Source organism: Capricornis sumatraensis, chromosome 1 (assembly GCF_032405125.1).
Source record: "Capricornis sumatraensis isolate serow.1 chromosome 1, serow.2, whole genome shotgun sequence".
Taxonomy (NCBI): Eukaryota; Metazoa; Chordata; class Mammalia; order Artiodactyla; family Bovidae; genus Capricornis; species Capricornis sumatraensis.
The window spans coordinates 258,403,749-258,427,357 of record NC_091069.1 but is presented as its reverse complement, the minus strand read 5'-3'; the positions used below and the strand labels follow the sequence as shown (position 1 = coordinate 258,427,357).

The 23,609-nt window shown below is 52.1% G+C and overlaps 1 protein-coding gene across 3 annotated transcripts in view; it reads left to right on the top strand.

Moving 5' to 3' along the window:
* The window catches only part of COLQ (collagen like tail subunit of asymmetric acetylcholinesterase), a 65,586-nt gene that overhangs the window by 4,627 nt on the left and 37,350 nt on the right, over positions 1-23,609 (top strand). The window contains exon 1 of one of the 3 annotated variants that reach the window (XM_068973575.1): positions 20,421-20,496. The exons of the other annotated variants lie outside the window; for them this stretch is intronic. Within the exon in view, the coding sequence (XP_068829676.1) occupies positions 20,421-20,496 (76 nt within the window). Of the gene's footprint in view, positions 1-20,420; positions 20,497-23,609 lie in introns of those variants that run through there. 3 annotated transcript variants of the gene reach the window in all.

Below are 23,609 nucleotides of genomic sequence, written 5' to 3'. Positions count from 1 at the left end.
GTGTCAGAAGCCCTAACTTTTGGTGTATTATTTCAATCCTTGCCGGGTGATAAACCACCATAACACTCAGTGGCTGAGCAACAGTTGTTTATTGTTGTAGCTCATGTGTTTGTGGGTCAGCTAAGGGTCAGCTGATCTGGCTTGGGTCTGGTGGGCCCAGCTGGAATCACGGTGGTCTGTGCACTCACTCAGCTCAAGGGTCCATCCACAGACGTGGCTCCATCATTGTAGAGTTTCTAGAATGTGGTGGCACAGACTCAAGGATGGTGATATTTATAGGACAGGCATGTCGCACACTTCAATCTCTGAAACTTTCGCAGCCCCTGGGATGGGTGTGGTCTCATTCCTGCTTTTCAGCAGGAGCAATGAAGGCTCAGAGAGGTTAAGTGACCACCCAAGATGGCACAGCTGGTGTTGGGAGAGCTGGAGACTGGAACCTACCCACTGACTCTAATCCCAGGGCTCTTACCAACATAGACCAAATCTGCTATGGCCAGGGATAAACGGTGATACTAGCTTTTAAAGTCCTATCTATACCCCAGCCTCCAAAAATCCAGTTCCAGGTCTGTGTTCTCCATACTTTCCCATCTTCTCCTCAGGATGTCAGTGCATTTAGCAAAAGATTGACATGATGAATTCATACTAAAGTGTGAATGACTTGCCAGGGAATGGGTTTATCTTTCTTCAGAGGTATCTCTGTCATTTGTGTGTGTGTATACTAAGTCACTACAGTCACGTCCATCTCTTTTTGACCTATGGACTGTAGCCCACCTGGCTTCTCTGTCCATGGGATTCTCCAGGCAAGAACACTGGAGTGGGTTGCCATGCCCTCCTCCAGGGGATTTCCCTGACTCAGGGCTCAAACTCGTGTCTCTTATATCTTCTGCATTGGCAGGAGGGTTCTTTATCACTAGCATCCTCTGGGAAGCCCATTTGTGCTATAAGAGGAGTTAAAGCTCTAAGCCAACGTGTGCTTTGGTCAGGTGGGCATCAACCAGGGCATGTGGGGGCGAGGCTTTCTGGAGTCAGAGCACCAGCATTTCACAGACATTCTCTCCAGGGTGCGAACCAGGCGGCTCTGCCCAGAGACACGCGTGGCTTCCCTTCTGCATCACAGGATTTCCCAAGCAGGCAGGAGCTCAGCAGGTGATGCTCGGGTCCAGGGTTCAGGACAAGATGGAGAGAAGGCCCACATCCAATACTGAAAAGTGAGGCCACGGGGACACTCGTGAGGTCTGTCTGGCTGCCTCGGTCTTCTCCTGTGGGTGCTGGGACGGGAGCAGGGCAGGCGTTGGTAGCCTATAGGACTGGTGTCCAGCCCTGCACTCCCCTGCCTGGAAGCCAGCCAGGCCACCGCTCGGGACCGATTGTGTTCTTGGCAGTAGATTATGGGCCATTTATTTGTGTCTGAAGCTGGTCGGCTGTTGTTTAATGTTCTGTAATGTACTTCCCAGCCATCTCCTCCGATTTAGCTCCCCATATTTCCTCTGGATAATATAATCAGAGAGGGCTCTTAAATTAGAGGGCCTTCCAGGGGTCCCAGCTTGCCCACTTCGCCCCACCCTAAGCCTCCTAATGAAGCAGTAGATGCCTCTCAGCTCAGAGAGAAGTGGGAGTGAAAGATGACGACTCCCTCTCCAGGTTAGCTGGGTCAGGCCTGACGCTGTCATTCACCCTGCCCAAGCCTGCTTTCCACAGACCCACGCACATTCATGCACGAAGTCACTTCAGTCCCTTCCAGCTCTTTGTGACCCCATGGACTATGTGGCCCACCAGGCTCCTCTGTCCGTGGGATTCTCCAGGCAGGAGTATCTGAGTGGGCTGCCATTCCCTTCTCCAGGGGAATCTTCCCGACCCAGGGGTGGAACCCGGGTCCCCTGCATCTCCTGCTCTGGCAGGCGGGTCCTTTACCAATAGCACCACCTGGGAAGTCCCCTCAGACCCACAACCATACAAAAGCAGCTCCAGGAGGAACAGAAATCCCTGTGACGTCCATGAGTCACGAGGTAGGCAGGTGGCCGGTCTTCCTGAGATGCGGTTCACATGGAAACTGCTGCTCGCTCTCGTTGCTCTCATAACTGGCACCAAGCGCCCCAGAGCCTTCTGTTGCCCGACTTTCTCACAGCTGCAGAGGACTTGCTCCTCAAGTTGTCCCTCCTGAGGGGGTCCTGAGTTTGAATCCTGTGTGATTGTTGGATGTTCACATAATAATTGCGGTGAGCCCCGATTTCCTCATCTGTAAAGTGGGTACAATAATCTCACAGGATTGCTATAAGACAAAAATTTAAATGTATTCATTCAATTAATACTAAATAAGCCCCAACTCGTACCTGGAGCTGGGATGCAGCAGTGAGCAGAAAAATACTTTCTGCCCGTGGAGTTCCTGCTGTCTTTCTGAGAAGACTAGTCTCCTGGGCCCAAGGGGGTGAATGAAAGACCGCTGCAGCAAACCAGCTGCCCGAGGACCACATCCAGTCTTCATGTGGCGCTGTACCCAGCCTTTGTGTTGCAGTACCAATAAAAAAAGAAAGAGATAAAAAAATTTTAGTTGCCTTGTTTGCTAACATTTAAAAATCAAGTTATTTAACAATTTTTTAAAATTATTTCTTTTTTAAAAGTAATTTTATTCTTGGCTGTGCTGGGTCTTCATTGCTGCATGCGGGCTTTCCTCTGGTTGTGGAGAGAAGGGGCTTCTCTCTAGTTTGATGCGAGGGTTTTTCATTGCGGTGGCTTCTCTGGTTGCTGAGCACAGGCTCTAGGGCATGAGAGCTTCAGCGGTTGCAGCACGTGGGCTCCATAGTGGTGGCACACAGGCTTCGCTGCTCCATGGCGTGCAGCATCTTCCCGGATCAGGGATTGAACCCATGTCTCCTGCACTGACAGGCAGGAGATTCTTTACCACTGAAGCCACCCGTTCAGTTCAGTCACTCAGTCGTGTCCAACTCTTTGCAACCCCATGGACTGCAGCACGCCAGGCTTCCCTGTCCATCACCAACTCCGGAGGCCCCTAAAACTGTATTTCTGATGTTTCTTAAAAACCAAAACACCTCTTGGAAACCAGGGCATCCTGGCCATCCTGACCCACATCCTGATACCAAAACAACTGTCGGCTCTTGAGTCCCCACCACATGCTCCCGTCTCACAACTGGGCTGACTTCCTCCTCACCGACCCCTGTCTGGCCCCATCCCGCTGTTTTGGACTTTGCTTGCTCCTTCTTTATCCGTCTTGGCATTTCCCCAGAAGTCCCAGCTCTGCAAAGCTCAGTCTGAAACTTAACGTCCGAGATCAGTAGTTCTCAGACTGCAGCACTGGTTCTCCTCAGAGAGACGTGAGACTCACCTGGGATGTATTACAGGTACCCAGTGTCCTGGCCAAACAGACCAATTGCATCAGACTCTCTGGGGTATGAGATGTACAAGATCAGGCATGGAGAGTGAGTGGTGAGTGATCCCCAGGTGATGCTAATGTCTGGCCATGCTTAACCATTACAGCCAGCACCAGAGTCACTGGGAAGGTTTGTTAAGCCAGGCTGCTGGGCCCACCCCGGACTTTTTGCAGTGGGGCCTGGGGGTTTGCAGATGCCAGGTGCTGCTAATCCTGCTGGCCCCTGGGCCGTGCTTTGAGGACCGCTGCCCGTTTGCCTCTGAGTTCCTGCATTCGTTTCCTATGGCCACTCCCAGGTCACACGGCCTCCCTCCTCTGTGCCGCTCTTCCTGGACCTCTCTCTTATCAGGACGCTTGTGATTACATCTATGGCCCGCTCAGGTAACCTCCTCTCCTACATTTCCTAGTTTAACGCCCCCTGCAACGTTCCTTTTGTCATATAAGGTAAACTTCACAGGTTCTGGGAATTAGAGTCTGGACCTCTTTGGGGGCCAGTAATCGTTTTTTCTCCCACAATTTCCGTTTCCACTGGGTAAAGGGTCAGAGGCATGAGGATACCATCGTCATTTGGATCCCTCTCAAGGGATCCAAAGCGTCTGCCTGCAGTGCAGACCTGGGTTCAATCCCTGGGTCGGGAAGATACCCTGGAGAAGGAAATGGCAACCCACGCCAGTACTCTTGCCTGGAAAATTTCATGGACGGAGAAGCCTGGCCGGCTACAGTCCATGGGGTCGCAAAGAGTCAGACATGACTTGAGTGACTTCACTTTCCCTTCTAGAGCTGACCCTGAGACAAGGATCTGGGTGCAAGGGGTATGTTTTGGGGGAGGGGGTGATCCCAGCAGGGCACTGGGAATCCAGCCAGGGAAGGGAAGGCAGTCGATGCTGGGGGAGGTCATGAGCAGACTCCGGCTGGGGGCAGCCAGGGCTCAGACCTCCTGGGACCTCAGGGAGACAGGGGACTGGATGCTCACCCACCAGCTCCTGGGGACGTGCTTCGCAGGGGACGTGCTTCGCAGGTGACATCCACGGCTGGAGAAGCCCTCCGGCATAGGTCCAGGGGCTTGTGGCAGGAGCTGGAAGCCCTCAGGCCTGGTGATTGCCGAGGGCTATGGCAGTGGACTCGTTAACACAGCAGCCATGGTCCTGCTGGCCCTCGTGCAGCTGCCTGCCCGCCACCCCTCTGGACAGCAGCAGTTATGGCTCAGCACCCACTGCTGCAATACCAGCGCTGGGGTCCAGCCAAGGGAGCCCCACAACACCAATAAAGCTACCTTGCATAGAGCACTGCTTATCTGCTAGACTCTTTACATACCTGACTTCTGATGACAAGTTCACAAGACATTAGTAACCTGTATTACCCAAAGGGGAACTACTACTCAGAGAGGTGCAGACGCTTCCCTGAGGTTGCACAGGGCCAGGGCCAGATTTCCAAATCAGGACTGTCTGGGCACAATGTTGCAGAGGCAGAAGGGCCCATCGATTAGGAGTGGGGCGTCTGGTGTCATGCTGCTTAGGTTCAGATCTTGTGCCTCCCTTAGCTTCGTGGTGGTGGGCAGACCAATCACCCTCTATGTGCCTCAGTGTCCCTAACTGTAAAATGGGGCTCAGAGTAGGATTTCACTCACAGAGCAGCTGTGAAGATTAAGTGGGCTAATTACGAACACAAAGAGCTTTAAGAAGCACCTGGTGTGTGATGTGTCAGTCTTTCTCTCATTAGTTCCAGAATCTCACAGTGTCTACACTCGCCAGGAGATGACTGTGTCAAAAGACAGAAGTCCGAAATACAATAGAGACGATAACTTCCTGCTTAAACCATCCAGTAGGTTAAAGCCCAGCAAGAGGCTCAGCATTTAGCCATTTTGCATTTGTGAACCAGTCCCTAAAGCAGGGACCCAGTGACCAGGGAAGGAGGCTCTTCTCGTGATGACCAGCTTTAAAAATACACCTGGCCCTATTCCATCTCCCCGCTGGGTGTGTTAGACTCCATTCAAGCCCGCACTTAGGTCTCCAGGGCAACTAGCACAGGCACAAGTGGGAGGCGTGTGCTGGGAGGTGAGACAGCTGAAGGTTGGGGTTGGTGGGGCTGGTGGCTGCTGGGGGGTTTGCACCAGGAACCAGATCTGAAAACAGAGAGGAAAGAAAAGAAGCGACTGTGAATGGGACTGGGACAGGCTCTTCCCCTTCCAGGCCTCCCCAGGCATCCTGCCACCGCTCGCCTGGCCTTCTTGGTGTCTTTCTGAGGAGCCTGGAGAAAGCCCTGGAGCTTTCCTGCTGCAGCTGGTAGTTCTGTCTGGGGCTACATGCTCCGGGAAGGACCATCCGGGTCTCAGATCTGGCATGGGGGTCTCGGCCAACCGAGAGGGTAGGGGATGTGGCGATGATGGCCGTCCTACCTGGAGAGGCCTACCTGCCAGACTGGGGCTTTCTTACCTCACTGTGACTCTCGGCTGAACTCGTCTCCTCTGTGAGGGGCCTGTAGGCGCGTCCTTACTGTTGACAGTTGAAACCAGGCTGCTTTCTGTACCCAAACAGAACTGGCTGGTTTTCCGAGATCCTCTGTGTTGGGGTGGAATATACAGGGCGACCCCACCACCAAAAGGCCTCCAGATTCTCTGTGGTCGTCCGGGAACCAGGTTCTCGGCTGTCGAGTTTAATATGCAGGATGTGTGTGCGTGTCGTGGGGGCGGTGCCCGGGGAAGACAACACTCCTGTCTGTCCTCCTGAGAGCTGAGCGGGGCCCAGGGAAGGTCAACGGCAGGGACGAGCGTCCTGAGGGAAGGCCGTGGGCCTGGGTGGCGCTCCCCCACGCCTCCCTCCGCATGTGACAGGAGCTCCGGAGGCCGTAGGGAAGACGTAGGTCCTGGAGGCGCTTTCCTCAGAGCATCTGAGTAACGGGTTTCCCTTCCTTTTCTTAATTATGGGAGTTGACTGCCTAGCCCTCACCTCCTCTGTCGCACAGGTCACCTGCCCGACCAGCTTGGGGCCTGAACAGCTCAGCTTCTCTTGTCCAGGCCCAGCTAGAAGGTGGCGGCTGGGGGAGAGTTAGCCATCAGCCCGTTTACACTCAGGTTCCCCTGAGAGGTGCTGCGGCGTCATGCCAAGGGCCCTGAGGTCGAACTGGGGGAACCCAGGTTCTCTCTCTGACCTGCCGCCACCTCTGGGACATGTGTCCTGTGGGACCAGCCATCTGCTCTGCGTGAGACTCAGTGTCCTCAACTGTAAAACAAAAGAATGGACCAGATTCCAAGGCTCCTTCTTGCTGTAGACTTACTCTGACTTGGTGGCTCACAAGTCACCTGCTGATTTACAGAATTAGCTCCTCCACCAAGAAGCGGTTTCGGCCCACGTTTCTCTTCAGAGCTTTGGCACCTGAGAGCTCACTCTTGGCAGGAAAAGCCTTGGGGTCCATGTACAGACAGCTCTGGTCTTGAGTGACAGCTTCATGGCCCCAGTAGCTAAATGATCTTGGCCTAGTGGTCTTGGTTTTGGGAACATCTCAGTTTCCACCTCTGTAAAATGGGATTGATAAGAGTAACTGCCTCTGGTCTCTGGACTTGAAGCTGCTCTGAGACCCTTTTGGTGATTGGCAGAGACCATTCTCCTTATTTCCCAGAGAAGAAATGCCTCTCTCTGAAGCAGCGTTTCCCAACCTCAGCGCTGTGATATTTTGAAATAAATATGTGCTGTGGGAGGTTGTCCTTGAAGGGTGCTTAACAGTGTGGCAGCTGAAAAGCATCCCTGAACATTCATATCCATCTGGAACCTCAGAAAGTGACTGTTTGAAACACAGATCTTTGCAGATGCAATTAGTTACAGATCTTGAGATGAAGTCATCTGGGATTTAGGGTTGACCTTGAATCAAACGACTGGTGTCCTTGTACAAAGAGGAGAAGCCACACCAGACCCAGGGAAGAAGGCCAAATGACGAGAAAGAGACTGGAATGGTAAAGCTAAGGGCAGGGAATGCCAAGGATTGCTGGGAGCCATGAAACGCTAGGAAAGCGTCTTCCCTAGAACCTTCAGAAGGTGTACGGCCTTGGCAACACCTTGATTTTGGACTTCTAGCTTTCAAAATTTAGAGACAACAAAGTTCTGTTGTCTTAAGCCATTTTTTTTGTGGCCATTTGTCTTGGCAGCCTTGGGAAACTAATCAAGCACCGTCTCTGGCTTCTGCCCTCTAGAAGTCAAGAGTACCTTTCTCAGTTATAACAAAACTGGCTCCAGATGTTGCAGAAGGTCGCCTGGGAGAGGGGCAAAATAGCTCCCCCCACCCTTTGCCCTTCATTGAGAAGCACAGCTCTACTGCGAAAAAAGGATGAGAGGAACTGAGCAGAATGGGAGGAACCTGTGTTTCCATTTCAACCCACTCAGAACAGCTCTGTGACCTTGGGAAAGTTGCTAAACATCTCTGAGCCTCGGTGTCCACATGAGCAAAACAGGGGTTAAACAGGTACTTGGGGGACTTCCCTGGTGGTCCAGGGGCTAGTTTTCATTTTTATTTTGTTCATTTTTCAAAGCATTCTCTTCCTGCTTTGTCATTGCGATCTCTGCTTTATTTGATTTCCCGTCTCTTGGGAATTCCCTGGAGATTCGGTGGGTAGGGCTCCACATTTCTACTGCAGGGGGCACAGGTTTGATCCCTGGTCAGAGAACCAACATCCCACATGCTGTGCGTGCTGCAACAACAGAAAAGGAGCTTGGGTCTCTTGGAGCCATCGCAATGAAGCAGTGGCCGAGTATGCTGAGTGTGCATAGCACTGTATCCAGCCCATAGCAAACACACAATAAACAGTAGCTGAAAAGTGGGGGTGGGGAAGAGTGCCTGCCTCATCAGATGCCAGTGTAGTAGGTACAGAGCTTTGCGCTGCACCTGGAACACAGTTATGTATGTGTGTATGTATGTATGTGAAAGTCGCTCAGTCACGTCCGACTCTGCAACCCCATCAGCGGTAGTCTGCCAGGCTCCTCCATCCATGGGATTTTCCAGGCAAGAATGCGGAAGTGGGTTGTCATTTCCTTCTCCAGGGGGAACATAGTTAAGCTCTCAGTTACTGTTTGCAACCATGATTCCAGATGGCAGCGAGAGAGTTGGAATCCAGGCCACTAGCCTCCTCCTGAGTTGCTTCATTTCTGCCCTATTCCCACCTGCTCTTATTTGGTGGCAAGATGGATTTGCTCCTGGCACTGGAGTCCAGTCTCAGCCTTCAGTCTCCATCAGACCCTGGGTGGAGCAGGGACCGTCACAAAAGTGTGGGCTATGGAACCGGAGGTCTGGGCTCAGACACTCAACTCCCTAGGACCTTGGCTGTCAGAGCCTCAGTTTCCCTCACCTGGAAATAGGGGGCACAGCAGAGGATAATTCATGGGGTTGCAATGAGCATCAAAGGAAGAAACATGGGAGGGCATGGCCTCAGCGGGCCCACAGCGAGGGTAGGCCTTAGCTTCTGAGTCCTGAGCTGATGGGCAGAATCCACCTAGAGGCAACCCCCTGAGCTGTGAGTAAGAAAGCTCTCAGTTCCCTAGACCGGGTGAGCACTCTAGGGGCCCCCAGGAAACTGCAGGCTTGAGGGGACCCCCCACTTTGGGAAGTTGTGTGACCCCCATGTAGTCCCTAGCTGGTAGACAAGTCACTTCCTGTATTCAGTTCATCTAAGTCGGGAGAACTGGGCCCTCTGTCCACACAGCATCTGGAATGATGGTCTTGCCCCCTTCCAAATGGACAGCGATGCCAGGTCACCAACCAGGCCTGCCAGTGTGGGACCTCTGGGGAAATCAGAGACAAGTTATTAAACGTGAAAATTTCAAATGGAATGCCAGTAAATGTGGGCTGACTTGCCAAAGATGCTTGGTTTTGGGGCCACATACCCATCTGCTGCCACTTATTGTTTTTTCCTATATGAGACAAGAAAATCCATTTGAATGGATGCGGATCATTGTCATCAGTATTATAGCATCTGTCTCTAAATTAAATTATGATTGTTACTCGAGATATACAGATTTTCATACACTTCCCATCAATCAAATGACCAATTTTAATTGTACCTCCTGCTATTTGTGGGCTTCCCTAATAGCCTAGTTGGTAGAGCTGCCTGCAATAAAGGAGACCCTGGTTCAATTCCTGGGTCAGGAAGATCTGCTTGAGAAGGGAGAGGCTACTCACTCCAGTATTCTTAGGCTTCCCTTGTGGCTCAGTTGGTAAAGAATCCACCTGCTATGTGGGAGACCTGGGTTCAATCCCTGGTTTGGGAAGATCCGCTGGAGAAGGGCTAGGCTACCCACTTCAGTATTCTGGCCTGGAGAATTCCCTGGACTGTATAGTCCATGGGGTTGCAAAGAGTCGGACACGACTAATTAACAGTATACTTAACCGTTATACTGAACAAGAAGATTCACAAGACAGACTAACACGAGAAGCCCATAGTCTGTCTGTGACATTAAAGTAACCCAAGTGAAATAACCAAGGAGAAGTGAAGCGGGTCACTGTGCTAGGATCCGGGGTGCACACAGGAGGCTGGCATTTGAGTGAACAGGGCAGTGAAGGGAAGCACGCAGCTGGTCTGGGTCCCAGTCCTGGGCCAGCCGTGCGTATTCCCACGTGGTGTGACAGCTGACATCTGTGGGCTACCTTCGGTAAGGAAGGGTTTTGTTTCCTGCATTAGGTCACAGATAAAATGTCTCCAGGAAAGCAAGCAAACAAGCTTACATCTTACACCAGAATAAATCACAAATGAATTAAGATTGATAACATAAGATATGAAAACATAAAATTATTAGGCGAAAACTTGGGAGATTTGGGGAAAGATCTATACTGAGGACCCAGAAGCCCTAAAAAAGGCTTCTGCAATCAATTATACTACATTTAAAAAAAAGTTATCTATGAGAAAAACAATTCCAAAAGCAGTGTCAAAAGACCAAAACAAACTGGAGGAAATATTCGCAAGTCATATCATAAAGTGCTGCTGCTGCTAAGTTGCTTCAGTTGTGTCTGACTCTGTGCGACCCCATAGACCGCAGCCCACCAGGCTCCCCCGTGCCTGGGATTCTCCAGGCAAGAACACTGGCGTGGGTTGCCATTTCCTTCTCCAAAGCATGAAAGTGAAAAAGGAAAGTGAAGTCGCTCAGTCATGTCCGACTCTTAGCGACCCCATGGACTGCAGCCTACCAGGCTCCTCCGTCCATGGGATTTTCCAGGCAAGAGTATTGGAATGGGGTGCCATTGCCTTCTCCGATCATAAAGAGCTATTTTTTTATATATTCAAAAAATTTATAACAGAAGGCCACCAAACTAATGGAAAAATGGAATAAACACATATGGCTCTAAAACATGTGAACGTATCCCCAGCCCCACTCAGTTTAAGAGATATGCTAATTATAATCACACCAAAGTGTCATTTTTCACTGGTCAGATGGATGACGTTCAAAGGTCTGACATCACGTGTGTTGGTGAGCGTGTGTGGAAACAGATATCCTCATTCTCTGCTTGTGGGATGGAATGTGGCTTGACGAGGACTTTGGGGCGGTGAATTAGGCATCGTGTGTAAGAACCACAAATGCACACGCTCTTTGACTCAGCAATTCTATTCTAGAAATTCATCAAATGGACATGCTTACCAGTGATACAAAGATGCATGCAGAAGGTTTCTTTTATTTATTTTGGCTGCGCTGGGTCTTCGTTGTTGCACGAGAGCTTTCTCTTACGTAAAGCAGAGGCTACTCTAGGTTCAGAGCACGGGCTTCTCGTTGCAACGGCTTCTCTTGCTGCGGAGCACAGGCCCGAGGCACACCGGCTTCAGTAGCTGCAGCTCTAGAGCTTGGGGTCAGTCGTCGTGACACAGCGGCTTAGCTGCTCCAGGGCCTGTGGAATCTTCCCTGACCAGCGATCAAACCCATGTCGCTTGCATTGGCAGGCAGTCTCATTCGTTGTACCACCAGGGAAATCCAGAAGGTTATTTCATTGTATCATTGTTTGTATGAGCAAATGTTTGCAAATTACCCAAATGCCTGATAGTATGGGGCAGGGTGAACAAACTATGGTTCTTCCAAATGAAGGACTATTCCAAAGCCATAGAAAGGAATGTGGATGCATTTTGTATGGCCCAGTATGGAATATACTATTAGAAATACTGTGAAGAAACTGAGAAAGTTGAAAAAAGAAAAGAAACTGAGATAGTATCAGAAATATAGTATTATATTACAAGTAACCCTTTGAGTAAGAGAGGGAAACTATACCTATTTCCTCACTGTGCATAAAATACTCATGGAAAAGTACAGAGGAGACTAATTGAAAGTAAGCAATTGGAACTGAGACAGGGTAGGAGAGTTTTCAAGTACAGCCATTTATACTCTCTGAATGTTGAATCACATGAATGTATTACCTATTCTAAACGATTCAAGAAAATCCCACATACGCATACAAAAGCGAACCTCTCACCTGGAGCACAGGATAGGATTTTTCTGTCTTTAAAACTCTGCTAGAGGGACTTACTTGGCAGTGCAGCGGTCAAGAATCCACCATCCAAGGCAGGGTTTGATCCCTGGTCAGGGAACTAGATCCTACATGCCTTAAGGCCAATAAAAGAAAAAGAAAACATGAAACAGAAACAATATGTAACAAACTCAATAAAGACTTTCAAAAATAGTGCGCATTAAAAGGAAAAAAACTTTAAAAAATATCTGTTAAAAACAAATTAAAGAAGGGAATTGAGATCTCAGGGAATTTCCAGAATGATAGAAGCACGTAACTATAGTGCTGCTTATAAGATTCTTTCTGCCAGCTTGTTCAGTTGAGAAGCTCTAACGTTCAACTGAGTTCAAGCAGGTCAAGCCGAGGTCCCCCGCGTTCTGGAATCCAGGGATTTCAGTGACTTATGAGACCAAAGGGTAGAAAGGTTCCCTGTGCCAGTGGGTAAACGGCAGGCAGCCAGGGGCTCCCACCCACCTGCTGTGGACCCTCAGGTAACAATTCCTGGAAGGGGGGGGAGGGGGGTTCTAGGGAAAAGGCTGTGTGAGCCACATGATTTTGAATCATAAATGTCCATAGAGCTAAAATGTCTCCATGGACGAATGAAGGCATGGAAGCGTAGCTGGTGGAAACATAGGGTCTTTCCACTGAGCCCCAGTTGCTGGTGCAAATTGGAAACAACCCAGCCTTCAGGCCCGATGTGACTGGAAGGTTTCGCCTGTGACCTGTGGCCAGATCTGCTGAGTCACTCTAGAAACGTGGCCTCCCTGTCAAGCCAACGCGGGAGATTGGATAGGACTTGCTGATCTATCCCGGCCTCTCTAATCGAATTCAGAGCCAAGGCACAGCCCGCCTTGGGGAGGCTTCTGGATGTTCCCTTGCCTCCTGAGAGCGTTGCCTCCTCCTTCCTCTCTATTTACCACGTGCCATTTGGCCAAATTAGAACTGGAACTCAGAAAAAGCAGATGCCTCCCTTTAGGTAAGATCCAGAGAAGTCCCCTTGTGGGAGATGGGAAGAGAGATAGGGGTGTCTCCTCAAACCTCTGCACAACCATAGACATGGCTTCTGATGTAAGACTTACGACAGAACGGTGACCACCATGAGGTGACTTTCCTTCGTCCTTGTAAGTTGGGCAGCCTTATGCGGGTGGGATGCAGAAGAGGATGGTCATCTCATGTCCTTCCTGAGGACCAGTTACTTGCTCAGGGTCTCCTGGTGAATGACTCGGGGCTCCTAGCCAGCTCCACGTGCAGCTCCTGAGCGCCCAGATGTTTGCCATCGAGGGCACTGGATGGCCCACTCTGCTCCTAGCCCTGTAGAGGTGTCCTTGGTTCTCTGTTGTCTCCTTGTATTTTAAAAATTTTATTGTAGAAAATCCCCAACATTCAAAAAAAAAAAAAAAGTGGAAAGAACTGTCCAGAGAACACCAGGATGCCTGCTCCCATGGGCTGACTTGTGTCTCGCCCCTAAGATGAATCTGCTGGAGTCCCAACCCCCCTTACCTCAGCATGTGACTGTATTTGGAGTGATTAAGGTTACGTTACAATTCTCTGAGTGACTCAGAAGAGTGATTAAGGTTGCTGCTGCTGCTGCTGCTAAGTCGCTTCAGTTGTGTCTGACTCTGTGCGACCCCATAGACAGCAGCCCACCAGGCTCCGCCATCCCTGGGATTCTCCAGGCAAGAACACTGGCGTGGGTTGCCATTTCCTTCTCTAATGCATGAAAGTGAAAAGTGAAAGGGAAGCCGCTCAGTCGTGTCCAACTCTCAGCGACCCCGTGGACTGCAGCCCACCAGGCTCCTCCATCCATGGGATTTTCCAGGCAAGAGTACTGGAGTGGGGTGCCATTGCCTTCTCCGGTGATTAAGGTTGAGCGAGGTCATATGCATGCTCTGGTCCGCTCTGACTGGTGTCCTTTTAGGAAGAGGAGATCTGGGCACACACAGAGACACCTGGGATGTTTGAAAAGGGGGAGAAGGCCCCAGGAGAACACAGGGCAAGGTAGCCGTCTACAAGCCAAAGAGAGAAACCTCAGGAGAAACCAAACCTGACACCTTCGTCTTGGCTGTCTAGATTCCCACAGTGTGAAAAGTGATTACCTGTTGTTTCAGCCACTCAGGTGCTCTGCTAAGGCCGCCCTAGCAAACAAATAATACCCGCTACATCAATTCTGTGATTGTTATCATTTACTTGCCCTCTATTTATCCATCTTATGGTTCTTTTGGTGAATTTCAAAATGAGCTGCAGATCCCTTGCCCACTTTGAAGAGTAAACTATTCCACAGAGAAGGTAGATGCGTGCGTGACTGTGCCCTCTCTGCGGTTGGGATAGTCAGGGAGGCAGCTGACTAGTAAATTGCCTGCTCATGTGCACTTACCAACCAGAAAACCAGAACCTGAAGATGAGCGATCGTGAGGTTTGGTTAGAGAGACCGGGGACTGGGTGTGAGTGCCCCCAAGCCCGCCTGGTTAGGACACACTGCACTTCTCTGAGGCTCCCTGCTGGTTCTCCCCTGCACGTGGGGGTGTGGAGCGGGGTCGGCACTTCATGCTGGTCGCCAGACGTCCAGAAGTCTCCAGGGTCAGGCACCTGGATTCAACCGACGTCTTCAAGATCAGGCTGTGTGTGTCTTCAGGTGCCTCCTTAGGTCTTGCGGCTCATCTGGAGATGAGTCTGGTGATGCGGGCACACACAGCGTGTGTGGGGACCAGGAAAGGGCGCTGCAGAGTCACGAACGTTCCCCTGGTTAGCGCCTTGCACCGATTCGGCTTAGTGATGTATGCTGTGACAAATGCCAGCATACCAGTGACTCTGCCTGGTGAAAATTTACCTCCTGCTTGTTCAAGAGCCCAGAGGCTCTGGTCAGAGGCGGCCGGCCTCCTCGCTGGCATTCAGGGATGCGGACACTTTCTGTACCGGCCCTCACATCACCAGAGCCATCAGCAGGAAGAGTCATGTGGCCACCTGCCCCTCACTGAGGGGGCACTGGGCATTGCCACCACTTCTCAGGGACAGCTCTGTCCCATGGAAAGGGAAGCTCACCTCCTGGGGAAGTACCAGCCTTCTCTGCCCCAATTCGGAGGAGGTCCTGGAATGTCAAGTCAGCAGCTGCGGGTTGAGAGTCCACCCCCAGGGAAGGGCCAGGTCAGGGTGGAGGGGGCGCCACCTGCACTGCCAGAGCAGAGAGGAGCCGGAGAGAGTTAGGGTGGTCTGGCGGGGAGCCATCCCTGGGGCTGGGGACCACCCTCAGGAGGCCACCTTCTCCCAGGGCTGCATGAGAGTCCTGTTGAACTCTGACCTCCCCCCACCTCCACCTGCTCTTCTAGCTGGACCAAGTGACCCGGCTCCTCCTTTGTAAATCGGAGATGATTGTCCCCTGGGGACTCAGTGTCATAAAGTGTGGGACGTGCTGACTCTGGTGTTGTCACTGTTCCATGAGGAGAGCTTTTGCTGAAGGAGGCCCAGCCGGCCTCAGCCGAGATGCTCCCTCTTCCCATCTCAGGGAAGCCCTCTTTCCTCCGAGTCCTTCTTAACACAGCATCCCAGGAAGTTGGTACCAGCCGTTGGAGCTAGCAGAGGAGATGAAAGCCCTTTGCCCTCCAGAGGCCAGGCTGCGGGCATGTCTGTCCCTCCATCCTGGTGGCACAGCAAGGGCTTGGCACACAGTAGTGTGTTAGTCACTCAGTCGTGTCCAACTCTTTGCGACCTCCAGGTTCCTCTGTCCATGGGATTCTCCAGGCAAGAATACTGGAGTGGGCTGCCATGCCCTTCTCCAGGGGATCTTTCCGACCCAGCGATCAAACCCAGGTCTCTCATATTGCAGGTGGATTCTTTATCAGCTGAGCCCCCAGGGAATCCCAAGAATACTGCGGTGGGTTGCCATTCCCTTCCCCAGGGGATCTTTGCACCCCAAGGATCAAACCCAGGTCTCCTGTATTGCAGGCAGAGTCTTTATCAGCTGAGCCCCCAGGGAAGCCCAAGAGAAGAGAGAGTGGGTTCAATTCCGAATTAAACAGGAATTGTTTAATGTGATGATTTGTAGTCGAAGAGCAGGTTGGGAGGTTGGTATGTGGAAAATTACCGAGAGATCCCAAGGGTAGGGGATCCATCTAAAGCCACTTAAGAACATTCTTGCCAAAGGCAGGCCACGTGATGAGATATCAAGGGTATGGGGGTGGAGATGAGGAATTTGATCAGATGTCAAGGGTGAGAAAATGTCAAGGGTGGGGAGTCTCTCAAAACTGACTTAGACAATTCTTGCAAAAACAGGACTCAGCAGGCTGACAAGGAAGCCCAGGGTGGGGGCCCGGTTCAGAGCCTGACCAAAGTTTGGTCAAGGTGAGCATGTCTGGCGGTGAGAAGGGAGAACCCAGGCCCTCTGGCCTCTTTTGGGCACCTGGGTCCTTGGGAAGGGTGCCAAGTTAGCCAGGCTGCACAGTCTCTCTGGGCAGCAAGGGTGGGAGTTATGCAGGGGTGGCGGATGGGGAGATGCATGGCAGACCCCGCTCTGGTGGGCTCAGCAGGAAGCAGGCCTGTGCGTGCCACAGTGGGGACAGGCGCACTGGCCTGGTGCCCGAGGTGGCAGTATTCCAGAAGGGTCTTCTGGCCTGGCTGATAAATCCCAGAGCTGAAATTAAGACAAACGACTGTGAAGATGGCACCTGCTGACACCAGCTGCAGGAAGGCCCTGGAAACTTTTATTATGAATTAGATTTTGCAGGCAACTCCACTGAGTGGGCTGGTGCTTGGGCCTTTGAAAGGCTGAGGCACAGGCCGGCTGCCTTGAAGGCAAGAACTGCTTTCCAGGGGAGAGGAGAGGAACATGGCCCTCCGCCCTGGCCCTGGGCCCTCATGGAGGGCCGTTTGTGTCTTGGGATTTGCCTCCCCTGGGAGAAGCTGGGGCTGGAACAGGCTTAGACCACCTCTGGTCCAATGCTCCTGAAACCATTAAACAGACTGTGACTCAAACCCATGGGCCAGGACTCAAACCCGGCCAGAACCCACACTGTCTTCCAGCTGAGATTGCATACCTGGTTTCAGCATGTAATGGAGCTCAGGTTCTTTCTCATCAAAGAAAGAATTCAATGAGAGACAAAGTGATAGGTAAGAAGTAGATCTATTTAGAGAGAAACACACTCCACAGCGTGGGCCAACCCAGAGAAAAAGAGTGGCTCAACATATGACAGTTTTCATGGGCTGGGTAATTTCATAGGCTACTGGGTGGGAGGATTATTCCACCTATTTCGGGGGAAGGGTGAGGATTTCCAGGAATTGGGCCACCACCTACTCTTTGGTCTTTGGTGGTTGGCCTCAGAAACGTCTTGGTGCCTCTAGGTGAGTCACTTAGCTTTCAGATATGTTACAGTGAGCGTGTACTGAGGGTCAAGGTCTACTGGAAGTCAAATCTTCTGCCATCTTGGACCCATTTGGATCTAATCAAATGGAATGTCGTGTCCTCGGGCTATGCCATTCTTTTAAAGGTGTGCTCGGCCCCCTTCCCTCCTGTTTCACTCCATTTTACACATTTTTGGGCTACAGATGGTGACTGCAGCCATGAAATTAAAAGACGCTTACTCCTTGGAAGAAAAGTTATGACCAACCTAGATAGTATATTCAAAAGCAGAGACATTACTTTGCTGACTAGGGTCCATCTAGTCAAGGCTTTGGTTTTTCCTGTGGTCATGTATGGATGTGAGAGTTGGACTGTGAAGAAGGCTGAGTGCCAAAGAATTGATGCTTTTGCACTGTGGTGTTGGAGAAGACTCTTCAGAGTTCCTTGGACTGCAAGGAGATCCAACCAGTCCATTCTGAAGGAGATGAACCCTGGGATTTCTTTGGAGGGAATGATGCTAAAGCTGAAGCTCCAGTACTTTGGCCACCTCATGCGAAGAGTTGACTCATTGGAAAAGACTCTGATGCTGGGAGGGATTGGGGGCAGGAGGAGAAGGGGATGACCGAGGATGAGATGGCTGGATGGCATCACGGGCTCGATGGACGTGAGTCTGAGTGAACTCCGGGAGATGGGGATGGACAGGGAGGCCTGGCGTGCTGTGATTCATGGGGTCGCAAAGAGTCGGACACAACTGAGCGACTGAACTGAACTGAACTTACACGTGGGAAGACCAGCCCTGAGCACAGAAGGGAGTTGTCCAAAGCCACGCCCCACGTTACTGTCACACCAGGGCTGGAGACCAGGACCCTCCTCCCAGGATGGCACACCTGACTGAGGGGCAGCCAGGTAATGAGCACACCTCCAGGCCATTTGACTCAAGGAAATTCAACTGTTAGTGCCTGGAGAGACAGAGAGAGTGAGACAAAGTCTGAGAGATAGGAGACAGAGAGGGTGTGGGGCTGAGGCAGGAAAGAGACAGAAAGAGACCCTGGGAGCCTGAGACATTAGGTCCAGAGCAGAGATGTGGACACCAGCAGGGCTGGACAGGACCTCGGCGGTCCTCGGGGCAGTCACCTTTGTTTTGACAATAATAAAACAGTATAGCTGAGCGGTTTCCTTGTATAAAATTCTGGAGACGTTTGACGTGGAATGGTAAAAACTAAATGCTTCGGATACTTAAACTGGCAAAACTTCTGTCTCTGAGGGTGTTTGAAATGAGGTTTGAAAAACTGAAGAGCTGCAGTAACATAACCCAGCTCCAGGAAATCTGGGTAAAGGGGGCGTAGATGACCTTTCTGCCACAGCCCTCTGTACAGAATTTCCTGATGTTTCTGCCAACAGAGAGAAATGCCCCAGAGACGAACAGAGCCCTCTCCTCCCTAGCTCTTCCCATCATGGTACCAGCAGATCTTCTCCAATTTCAAAGCTCAGCTCAAATGCCACCTCTTCCAGGAAGCTTTCCTTGATTTCTCTCTTGCATCCCTTGACCCAGCTGGTATGCATCACTTCCTCCTAGGATGGAAGGAGCCCCATGTCAACCGCTTTTAATTTTCCACCTCATATTTTCATAGTTATCTATGAAAATATCGACGAAAGAGTCCCTATTCCACAGGAACTCCATAAGCCTTGCTCTTATCCTCACAACAAATGAACTAGGTTCACTTCTCCCTACCCTCTCAACAGAGAAGTAAGCTAAGGCTCTGAAACTTTAAGTTCAGACAGAGGCAAAAGCAGGGCTCCAGCCCAGGTTTGCCTGGCTCCAGGGCTTGACTCTTTCCACAAAGGCTCATGACATGTACTGAAGGCAGGGACTGTGTCTTGTCAACGTGTCTGGCAGGCATTTGGCACTCATCCTCTGTGTGTTCCTGAATGAATGAAACAGTCGATGAATGAATGGACAAACACAAGAAGTATCCTTTCTTTTGATGGGTGTAGCTCAGTGGTCGGCAAACTACAGCCTCGGAGCCAAGGCCAGCTTGCCTCCTACTTTTGTGAATAACGTTCCAGGGCAGCGTGGCCACATGCCCGCTGCCTGTGATGTCTGTGCTGTTTTCACGCGTGATGGCGGGGGTGCAGTGCAGCAGAGGCTGCCCACGGAGCCTAAAACACTTCCTCTCCGGCCCTTTCCAGACAAACTGTGCTGACTCCTGCTATAGCTCATGGAGAAGGCAACGGCACCCCACTCCAGTCCTCTTGCCTGGAAAATCCCGTGGACGGAGGAGCCTGGTGGGCTGCAATCCATGGGGTCACTAAGAGTCAGACACGACTTCACTTTCACTTTTCCCTTTCATGCATTGGAGAAGGAAGTGGCAACCCAATCCAGTGTTCTTGCCTGGAGAATCCCAGGGATGGGGGAGCCTGGTGGGCTGCCGTCTATGGGGTCGCACAGAGTCGGACACGACTGAAGCGACCTAGCAGCAGCAGCAGCAGCTGTAGCTCATGGTCTTCACTAAGTTGATTTAAACAACCGTGCTTACTGCTTCTGTGATCTAGAATATCATGTGTGCGTGTGTGTGTGCACGTGTTTGTGCACTGGGTGCCTATCAAGTGTCAGATTTCCACACGTATCTGGTATATATCACTTTATCATCTTACAGGAAGGCTTCACCTAGAAACAGTTTGCTCTGTTGGCTCTTTGAAAAATATACATATTTTAAAATTATGATTAGCTCTGTTGGCAGCACTTTGGCACAGACATGGTGGAGCAGCAAAGACCAAAGAGCCTCCCTGGAGTGGAGGCGGGCAGACCGCCCCAGCCCGTCCCCTCATGGAGGGGGTGGCAGTGAGCCCGGCCCTGTCAGGCTTGCCAGGATCAAGGGCAGCCTGTTCGACGGCTGACCCTCTGCCTCCTGTCTGCTGCAGGGGCGTCAGTATCCCGGGCTCCCAACTCCACCTCCTCCCCTGGTGCTCTCAGGATGCTCTTTCTCTCCCAAGCCACCACCCCACCCCCCAACTGCCCAGTGCAAGCTCCTGAGCGGCGAGAACCCTGCCTCCTTCTTCCTGTTCCCGGGAGCTCAGGACTGGCCTCCAGACCCCTGGCCTCTGGGGCAGAGGCAGGGATTGGCCAGCTCCCCCCACCAGATGCCCAGCAGGGCAGGTGCTGGCAGAGCTGGGGGCGTGACGACTCTCAGCTGGCCTCCAGAGGGTGCCCACTGCCAGTGCGCCTGGGCCCTGCCCGCGATGACCGGCCCACCCCTCAGCCTCGCTCATCTGCTCACTGTTTCAGGACTGCTCTGTTACTCGGCTTGCTGTTTGGGTGAGTTGTGTGTGTGTGTGTGTGTGTGTGTGTTTGTGTTGGGTGTTGCCTTGGAAAAAAAAAAAAGACTCTTGGAAAGCCAAGTTGTTCTGGGGAACTTCCAGCAGCCTTTAAATCTCCAAGTCCTCCGCTGGTGTCGGAATTGCTGTGTAAAGGGGTTTGATGTTGGAGTTCGTGCGATCTTGGCTCCCACGATTGTGTGTGCCCCTCCGGTGACCCTGGGTGGCAGGCTGGCAGCTGCCCCCTTGGCTCTGAAGCAGCATGGTACCCTGTGGTCCGGGGCCACCCGGGCATGGGTGGCAGAGAGGTTCTCCAGCCCTCTCCAGGCCAGGTCCTGTGGCTCACTGCCATCCCATGACTTTAACGTGGTCTTTCAGAGAAGTGCAAATGTCTTCAAAACCTAGGGTCAGAATTTGTGTCTCAAGGCGCATGTGATGTGAGTGGGGTTGAAGCCAAACTGCGGGGTGCAGTCTGGTCTGGAATCCGTGCATCAGGGGAAAGCAGGCAGCTGGCAGGCAGGCGGGCTGAGAGAACGGGGCTGCCACTGAGCCTTCCGACTCATGTCAGAAGCCCTAGGGATGCTGTGAATGTGTGCCTTCTGCTCTCCATGCCTCAGGTCCTGTGAGTGCATGTTCCACCAGGCAGATGAGCTGCAGAGGGGCGGGAAGAGCAGGCTGAGCGCCAGCAGCTGCAGGTAGCATGTGGCTGCACCTACAATTTCCCCAACCTGCAAAGGGAGAAAGTTTGGTCACTTCTTTCCTGTGCCACTTGATGCAAAATAAGGAGGCAGAAACAGAGGAAGCCGTCTCTAGTGCCCTGCGGCTGGGCTGGTCTAGTGAGTGAGACCCAGATGGCCCAGATGGTGGTGATGCTGGGGTTCGCCATGGGTGAGAAAGCACTCTGGAGGGGGTTTGGGCCAAATCCCATGTGGTGCAGTTGGGGAAACTGAGTCTCAGGTGGCAGTGGGGAGTTGCGCCAGGCCCCATGGCCCCTTGTGCCTGGATTCACACTGTGATCCAAGTCCCTGAGTTTCCAAGCGTAGGTCTGAGTGAATTACTTTCCAAGACTCAAGGAGGTATTTTGTTCAAAGGGCAAAGATGGCATCAACAACAGCAAAGGGAAACACCCCTCAAAGTTTGCAAAAGCCTGTGTCACACCCAGGATTGTCCCCACCCAGGATTTGGCACAGCTGAGCCACACACAGTGGAACTCCCGTGTCTATGTGTCAAGGTGGGCACTCCCGAGATTCCCTGGAGGTTGGCATTTCCTGGAGCTAAGCCTGGTTGAGCACACAGGTTTCTGCAAGCCCCATGCACACACACACACACACACACACACACACACACACACAGGGCTAAGCCTTGTGGAACACCAAGGTTTCTGTAGGCCCCATGCACACACACACACACAGAGGGCTAATCCTTGTGGAGCACCAAAGTTTCTGTAGGCCCCATGCACACACACACACACACACACACAGGGCTAAGCCTTGTGGAACACCGTTTCTGTAGGCCCCATGCACACACGCACACACACACACACACACACACAGAGGGCTAATCCTTGTGGAGCACCAAGGTTTCTGCAGGCCCCATGCACACACACACATGCACACACACAGGGCTAAGCCTTGTGGAGCACCAAGGTTTCTGTAGGCCCCATGCACACACGCACAGACACAGACACACACACACAGAGGGCTAATCCTTGTGGAGCACCAAAGTTTCTGTAGGCCCATGCACACACACACACACAGACACACACACACACAGGGCTAAGCCTTGTGGAACACCAAGGTTTCTGTAGGCCCCATGCATACACACACACACACACACACACACACACACACACACACACAGAGGGCTAATCCTTGTGGAGCACCAAGGTTTCTGCAGGCCCCATGCACACACGCACACACAGACACACACATACACACAGGGCTAAGCCTTGTGGAGCACCAAGGTTTCTGCAGGCCCCATGCACACACGCACACAGACACACACACACAGGGCTAAGCCTTGTGGAGCACCAAGGTTTCTGCAGGCCCCATGCGCGCGCGCACACACACACATGCACACACACACACACATGCGCGATGTTTTCCATTACAACAGAGCCTCTGGGGCTTTCCAGGCTGGACCTGAGCTCAGACACAATTCCATGGAGGCAGCCTTGTCCAAAGAGACCCGCAGGCCACTCAGATGACCCCAAAATAGACGTGTGAAGTCCTGTCTTAGTGACTGGGAGGGGAGGGTGGCGGGGGGGAGCGGGAAGCTGTTCCCAAACACGTCCACCTGATGGAAATATTCTGAGCTGGAATGAGCTGGAAATAAACTAGATGGTGCTAAAAACAAACTTCTCCAGGGAGCTGGGGGCGGGGCGCGGGGGGCAGGCAGAAATAGATGGTCCTCACCTGCTGAAAATGAAGGGGGTCTAGGGTAGGGCCGGGGGCAGCCCCTGCAGAAGTGTTAACAGGGGGAGCAGCAGCCACAGTGTGTTTGCCAGGGGAGCGCCCACGTCCAGGGGGAGGCCTGGGCTGGGGCTCTGACGGAGCCAGGGTCTTCCACTGGGGTGGGGGCCATGCAGGGTGCGGGCTGCAGAGGCCCCGGGGCCTGGACGATCTGGAGACAGGAGTGATGAGCAATGCTTCGTGAGCTGCCTGCAGGTGCCCCTGGCTGGGAGAGGCCACGTGGACAACCAGAGCTCAGCCCTGGCCGTCCACCGAGGCCGGGCGAGGGCAAAGGAGAGGCTGCGGCTGTCAGTCCAGAGCCATGGTGGACTGGGCTTCCCCATAGGCGGCCCCCCAGCATCATGTAGCAGAGCCCCACTCCTAGAATAAATGCTTCCTCGCCCCCTCTTGCGAGATGCCCGTGGGACTCTCAGGAGTCTTCTCCAACACCACAGTTCAAAAGTGTCAATTCTTCAGTGCTCAGCTGTCTTTTAGTCCAACTCTCACATCCATACATGACTACTGTAAAAACCAGAGCTTTGACTATACGGACCTTTGCTGGAAAAGTAATCTTTCTGCTTTTAAATATGCTCCGTAGGTTTGTCATAGCTTTTCTTCCAAGGAGCAAGCGTCTTTAATTTCATGGCTGCAGTCACCATAGTGA